General features: G+C 49.6%; 1 protein-coding gene across 1 annotated transcript; it reads right to left on the bottom strand.

The window, feature by feature from the left end:
- Positions 1-2,645: 2,645 nt before the first annotated feature.
- On the bottom strand, positions 2,646-5,529 carry fzd8a (frizzled class receptor 8a). Its single transcript, XM_060045033.1, has one exon. It carries the CDS (start codon positions 5,096-5,098, stop codon positions 3,326-3,328), a length of 1,773 nt encoding a protein of 590 aa, XP_059901016.1. The 5' UTR covers positions 5,099-5,529; the 3' UTR covers positions 2,646-3,325.
- Between the last annotated feature and the right edge of the window lie 1,971 nt (positions 5,530-7,500).

The raw sequence follows: 7,500 nt of genomic DNA, 5'->3' as shown, positions 1-7,500 counted from the left end.
GAGTGGATGAGCAGGAGAGGCTCGGGCAAACGACTGACTGCTCTGGCTTATTGGGGGAGACAAGTCAATCAAGCCTCTCTCCCTGACACACCAAAACACTCCCCCCTACGTGCGACGACTAGATTACAGGGTCTGGGAGGGCGAGACGTCTTGTCTCGTCCCCTTTGACCGTCTGCTTGTGCTTGTTTGTCTGTGATCAGAGCGGTCGCTCATGATATTGGAGCAGGGGGTGGGGCACACAGGGAGACTGTGTTGGGGGGGGGGGGGGGGGGGTGGATGTGTAAAGTGATCACAGAATAGTTTGTATGGATGGTGTTAACTTCAACCGCTGGAGTACCCCAGTTAGGTATGGTCAGTTTGGTTGTGTATTCTATGTATTCAAATCTCATTTAGATTAATATATTAAATGACAATTGTTTTTTTTATTAGCACTTTGTTTGTGATGGGGTTGCTTAGAACATCAAAACAACAATCAGTTGGATATTCTTGTCTTTATGCATCAAAATATTTGCACCTTTTTAAGTGCAAATAAGACCCATTTGGGGATGTTAACTGTTGATCACTTTCCCTGTGTGTAGAATCTCTTTGACCTCCTCTTGAATACTTTCCTACTCAAAATACACAAAACAAGGTTGTTGACCCCTTATGAGAACAAATCTGTTCCAGGATAAGAACACGTCGTCAACAAGTCTGGACGTGACCTTTTATGTCAGACCATTCTGACCATGACCATGGAGGCATTGGAGCAGGGGCTGGTCATAGTAAGATTGTAGTTTTAATGCAGTATGTGACCAAAACGATTCAGAAATCCAGTTTCTGTGACTTACAGCTAGGGTAGATATGGTATATGATCACTGTCAAATTAATCATAAAGATTTGTGAGGATTAGATGGGTTAGTTATGGACACAGGTGTAATGTCTTACTTTGTCCACTAGATGGCGATGCAAATGTATCTTACTTCCATCAGGTGGTTGTCAGGCCTAGCTGGATCTGTTGACAGTTTGACAATAGCAAATCTCAACTTTTTCTAAAAACTAAGCTGTATTAACAAGGATACAATTTAGGGTAATGTATGCTGATAATCTGATTAGCTGGTCTAATTGTGAACCGAGCTGGGAATTCATTATTAAACATTTGATTAGGAAAACTTGGGAATAGGCCGAGGTAATGGCAGGGAGATGAAGTTTGAAGGGCAGAAAAGAAATTCACAATTCACCACAACTACAGCCCCGAACAGAAAGACGAACCTGTCAACGGCTTAGAACTTTCAGACAAAAACGGTCCGAAATGCAGTCCCGATTCGGACCCAGTGACACTTTTGTACCTCCTTTTCTTATTCTCGTCTCATTCTCTTTCTTTCACCACGGCTCACCTTTCAAGCCGGCTACAGTGTGGGGGCGAGCAGACAGCAGTGGTAGTGTCCCTAACAGCTGGGCCGCGCTGAAAGAAGCCTTGTAAGAAGGTGTCATCTACTGTCTCGACCGCAAAAAAGGGAAAGAAAGGGAGAATGAAGCCATCACTACAGAGCAGCCGTGTCACCGATGACTGGGGGATCGGGGAGTTTCGGGGTCGGGGGGGGGGGGGGTGGAAATCAAAGGGAAATGTCTACTCTGCAGTTACAGTCTATCATCTTATGCCAGCACATTGGGTTAATTGGGACCCAACTAAATACATTGTTGCAACGCCCCCCCTCCCCTCCCAAAAAAGGAGCAGAAGAAGGGGGGGAAAAAAAGAAACAGGCTCACTAAGGGGGTCCTAAGATGTGAGATCATGTGCATAGACCACCTGTGGGGCTTTCATTGCCATTTCAATATCATTCATGTCACGGCCCCCACTGCACTCTGATACAGCCCAGAGGACCTGGAGAGAGACGGGGGAATGTTTCCTTTCTGTTCTACACGACAATAAAACGTTAAAATACACAATCCATGCAGAGGTGCAGGGGGGCGCGGGGCTGTATGTGTATGGGGGTCAAACTGCCTGAGTACCCCCCCCCCCACACCCACCCCTTCCTCGGTACCTCTGCATGGATTGTGTAAAACCATGGCCCCTAAAATGCCCTCTTTTCAATTCCACAACGTCCATCAAAGCCTGTGTGCGGCGATTGCAAAATAGGCACCGTTAGGAGAGACAGAAACCTTGGCACATCACACGCCGAGACCCCCCCGCCGCCCCCCCCCCACCGCGAACGCCCCACTCCTCATACACGCCACCTTTTATTGTGAGCTGTTTAAAAAAAAAAAAAAGATCAAAGTTACCGCAGATGAAAAGGGTCTGTTCCCCTGCATTTATACTCCATTCACCGAACCCTCTTTTCTTTCCCTCTCTCTCTCTCTCTCTCCTCTCTCTTTTTTCTAAATTAAGAAAGAGGGCCCGGGCAGGCATGTGAAGAGGACTTTTAACAATTACCGAGATGCTCCAGCTAAACCCCTGCCTCTAATTACCGGTCTCTGATGGTTAAAAGGACTATTTTTCCCTTTCTTTTCATTTCACAGACAAGACTCTCAGAAAACAGTGTGTCGCGTCCCCGTCCCCCCCTCGACACGCTGACATACATTGAACCCGCTCAACACGCTCGCGATGGAGACTCAGGCCTTCGGACTGGGCTCCGACCCCATAGAGAAGAACAGGGTTCACACGGGAATTGAGATTTAGCATCATGTGTTTTTTATTTTCAAAATAAAAGTCATTTGTATTTCCCCCCCTTCCCCCGCCTCACAAAAAGACATCTACAGTATTTACAAATTTACAATAGCTTATAAAGTATTCTGTTATACACAAAATTTACACGTTTGTACAGAACCATTTGATATAAATACGAATACAAAAAAAGTAGGGTGCCCCATAGAAAAGGTGGGCACTTTTTTCTTTAAGGCTTAATTTAAACCAGCTATGGTGATTGAATTATACAATGGAATAGCTCTGGCACTGTGTAGTAAGAATGGTTAAAAACGTCTCGACGCTCTTGCCACAAAGCAAGCTACTAAAAAATAAATCAAGTTTTTTGTCTCTTTGCCTCAAAAGGCATCTCAGAACAAGCAATGCCGACATGGCAGATAAGCTTCAGTCTGTAACACCCTTATACATATAAACAGGGAGAAATTATCCTGTGCTAATGCTGGGTACATTGTTTTCGACCAGTCCCCCCCCCCCCCCCCCCCCCCCCCCCCACACACACACACACACACAGCTTTCTTCCACATGGGCCCCCATCAACAGTTGATTACTATGCTAATTGTTAAGGCTTCGGGGGGTAGTGGTGGTGGCGGTGGTGGGTGGTGATGGGTTATCTCCCAAACAATTAGCGCTCCGCCGGGCCGGCCCTTAGACCTGCTGGGACAGGGGCAGCTGCTTGGGACAGGACACGGAGCTGGCCGTGCCCGACCTCCAAGTCAGACCCGTGCTGACGTCACTGTACATGGAGCCGCCCGTGCCCTTGCTGCCCCAGCAGCAGCGCGTGCAGAAGGCCCTCCACGATTCCAGGGTCTTGCCGGACCATATCCACACGCCCGACGTGATGCCCACCAGGAGGCACATAAAGTACTTGAGCATGAACACGGCGTAGTCCGGCCGCCGGCGCGCCCGATCCGACGAGCAAGTGCAGTTGTGGCTCACCTCCCAGCTCTGGCGGTTGTGTTGCTCATAAAAGTAGCAGGCAACGATTACTGTGGCGGGCACGGTGTACAGCACCGTGAACACGCCGATGCGGATCATCAGCTTCTCCAGCTTGTCGGTCTTGGTGCCCCCCTGCTTGATGACGCTGCGTATGCGGAACAGCGACACGAAGCCCGCCAGGAGGAACATGGTCCCGATGAACAGGTAGATGACGAGCGGCGCCAGCACGAAGCCCCGCAGGTTATCAAGGTTCTGGTTGCCCACGTAGCAGATGCCCGCCACCGAGTCCCCGTCCACCGAGCTGAGGGCCAGCACGGCGATGGACTTCATGCTGGGGATGAGCCAGGCGGCGAGGTGGAAGTACTGCGAGTAGCCGGCGATCGCCTCGTTACCCCACTTCATGCCCGCGGCCAGGAACCAGGTCAGGGACAAGATGACCCACCAGATGGAGCTGGCCATGCCGAAGAAGTAGACGAGGAGGAAGACCACCGTGCACAGCGCCGGCCCGGTGGTCTCGTAGTGGACGTGCTCTGCGTCGTAGTCCCGGTTGCACGCCACCTTCTCGTGGCCGGCGATGAGGCGCACGATGTAGCCAATGGAAACAAACATGTAGCAGGCGGACAGGAATATGATGGGGCGCTCCGGGTACTTGAAGCGCTCCATGTCGATGAGGAACGTAGCCACCGTGGCGAACGTTGACACGAAGCACAGCACGGACCACAGCCCAATCCAGAAGGCGGTGAACGTCCGCTCGTCCGGCGTGAAGTAGGGGTTGTGGCAGGGCATCGCGCAGTTGGTGATCTGTCCCGTCTTCACTCGGTTGTAGAGCGGGTGGCGGTCCGTGTTCACCGGCACCATCGGCGGCAGGCAGTCGCACACCGGCTCGCATGGAGCCGCCGCCGCCGGCTTGTGTTTGCCGGGCGCGCTGGGGCGGTTGCGCCCCGGCTTACTGTTGTTGTTGTGATGGTTCGGGTTCAGCGACTTACTCGGGTGGTTGGTCGGCTTCGACAGCACGGGGGACACCGTGGTGGAGTCGGTGCGGTTGTAGTCCATGCACAGCGTGTCGGGGTTGCCTTGCACCGGGAGCAGGTCGCATTTCATCCGGTCCGGCCAGGGGAAGCCGTACTGCCTCATGAGGGGCGCGCAGCCTGCCCGCGCCCGCTCGCACACGCTCCGGCACGGGGGCAGGGGCTTCTTGTAGTCCTCCAGGCAAATAGGGGTGTACATGCTGCACAGGAAAAACTTTAGGTCAGGGGAACACTGGATCTCGACCAGGGGCCAGAATTGGTGCACCTCCAGTCCAGCCTCGTCCTGCGTGTCGTGGTTGAACTGGTTAGGCATGTAGGTGTAGTTGTACCCGACCCCCTTGCACAGTGGCACCGAGATCTCCTGGCAGGTGATCTCCTTGGCCGCGGTGCCGCTGGAGCGAGGCAGCAGAGCCAGGGAGAGGAGCAGGTAAATCCCCAACAGGTCGTACGCCATCCTCCCGCGCGTCGTATCCTCCACTCTCACGGCTGAATCCGTGCTGAATCCCACCGCGATCCAAATCGGTCAGTCACTCGCAGAGTCCGACTAGATGTATCGCAGCGAGCCCATCTCGCTGCACTCTTTGGCACGGAGTTGCAAGTAATTTGCAAGCCGTGTTTACTTTCAGCAGAGGTGCGGACAGGAGAAAATCGCCTTCAGGCGAGCAGTCAAGATGGCTGAGGGAAAAATTAACTGCGAATCCACCTTACAACCGGCTCGTCCTTTTGTATTCCCGTGCAACCGATCGCCTAGAAATCTGCATTTGTTTCACGATTTAAAACAAAAAAAGCAAACGTGGGCCTGTGCGTGGAGAATGCTTGCCTTCTTTCTTCCAAACACAGCGGCTACATTCGGTACGCGCGTCACCCTGTCTTGTTTCCCATACACATCGTGGCGAGTCAGACGCGGAGTTTCCTATTTATATGTCAGCCTCTGCGGGCACGCCCCCTTCCCGGCTCCTCCAATCACTGAGCAGCAGGGGCTGGACTTCGCAACAAAAATCTAGTTTACCCTGTTGTTTAACTAGTTGTATCATTGGATTTAAATGTTGATCTTGTAAATAATAATGTGTTCGGCAAACGTCTACAATGTAGGGATGATATCGTTTCGGTGTCTATTCTATAACCGCAGGAGCTCACCAAGTATTTATGAAGGGGATACACCTACTAGGTTCTCCTGGGAGTTAATACAATTAAACTAAGTTCCCTATAGCATATTATCTATTTAAGTGTTACTTTCAAATCGTGCGTGACGCAATTCCGCAGGAAGACTATTCTTTCTGTGTGAAGCATTTTTGCAAATTGGTTAATTTGCGCATGATAAGACTGCCCGTTGTGCTGTCTGTCCTCGTGAAACGCTGTTTTTATTCTTCAAATGAGGTGTTAATGTTTCGTTTAAGGCTTGCATGGGGCGCCGCGGGTGGCGTAATTGCGTCTGTGGCAAAACCCAAGCGCCGTCAAGGCAAACAGTGGCAGGGCCCAGTTAACTAACAGCGGATCAGTTGTTGGGAGGAAAGCATGCCCAGTGGGGCTCGCATATAAATAACCACAAAATTAAATGAATTGGTCTGTCTAAAGACCAAACAAAACAAAGAATTGTTGACCCCTTTTCAACGTGTTATGGTCTTTTAATCGAATATTTCCCTGCATACCTATAAGCCAATTATTATAATGTAATTACTCTCATGTTTGTTGTTGCTATCTCTGTTTACAGAATTTAATGGCCAATTTTACAAAAGCTGATCATTTCCTGGGCTGAGTGGGTGACATTCCAACGTGGCTGAAATGTAACCAAACCCTTAATAAAACGTGAAATCCGCCGGACTTCTATAATAGATAGAGTATGATAAGCAACATTTAGCGTAAGCATGCCCCACAAGATATTCGAGACACACAATTACCAAAGCACATCTGTTGTAAACTTTATATTAATTCCGCCAATGGTAGGATTATCTTTTTTTTGTGCTTGTTACACTGAAAGCCGAAAAGAGACTGACCTTGTCACACAAACACACATGTGTGTTCACACACTCAGCGATGTCTTGCATGCCAGGAAATCCATGCAGATGTTTATTATTTTTTGTTACTTAGTATGATGTAAAAACATGTGTATTCCCAGAGGTTTCCCATGCTCCAGGCATAATGAGGCATTGTGGGTGTGTGTGTGGCTCTCAGGCTGAGAGCAGTGGCGATTCACTCCAGCGATACGAGAGAGAGAGAGAGAGAGAGAGAGAGAGAGAGAGAGAGAGAGAGAGAGAGAGAGAGAGAGAGAGAGAGAGAGAGAGAGAGAGAGAGAGAGAGAGAGAGAGAGAGAGAATATGAATGAAACAAGACAGACGACCACCCATTTACACTCCCAGTACAAGGGCTTGTTACGGATGGGAATAGACAGCAGAACAAAATAAAATATTGTACATACAGAACTTGACTGCTCTGTGTAGTTAAACCTGGGCCAGAGGGAAGGGTTTGCCCTTCAATGTGCATTGTACCGTATATGAGTCACAGATAAATGACTAGTTGATACTGTGCTCTCCCAATAGGGAACTAGCCGTGGGAGAGGGAGATTGGAAGAGGGTGAGTGAGTGAGGGAAGGAAGGATAGGAAAGCAGGGAGGATTGAGTTGCTAGAATATTTTTTTCTTCCTATGTAATCATTTACTAGGTTTGTGTTGGTCAGGAGTGAATGTCACACACTTTGATTAGAACAAAAAACATGAATAAAGAATCAAACGCGATCGCTCAATGATATGTTTCCGGATCAGGTCAAGACTCAAATGAACACATTGGGTTTAAATCCCCGTCCTTCAGTGGAGAATCAAGTGGTCCCCGGTGAAGAAAAGAAGCCCATCAAGTGTGCCTC

This window comes from Gadus macrocephalus, chromosome 23 (assembly GCF_031168955.1).
Source record: "Gadus macrocephalus chromosome 23, ASM3116895v1".
Lineage (NCBI taxonomy): Eukaryota > Metazoa > Chordata > Actinopteri > Gadiformes > Gadidae > Gadus > Gadus macrocephalus.
Note: the sequence above shows the minus strand (reverse complement) of the source record. Positions and strands in the feature narration are given on the sequence as shown.

Coding starts and splice junctions, on each gene's coding strand:
- fzd8a (XM_060045033.1), bottom strand. CDS start 5,098: ATGGCGTACGACCTGTTGGGGATTTACCTGCTCCTCTCCCTGGCTCTG.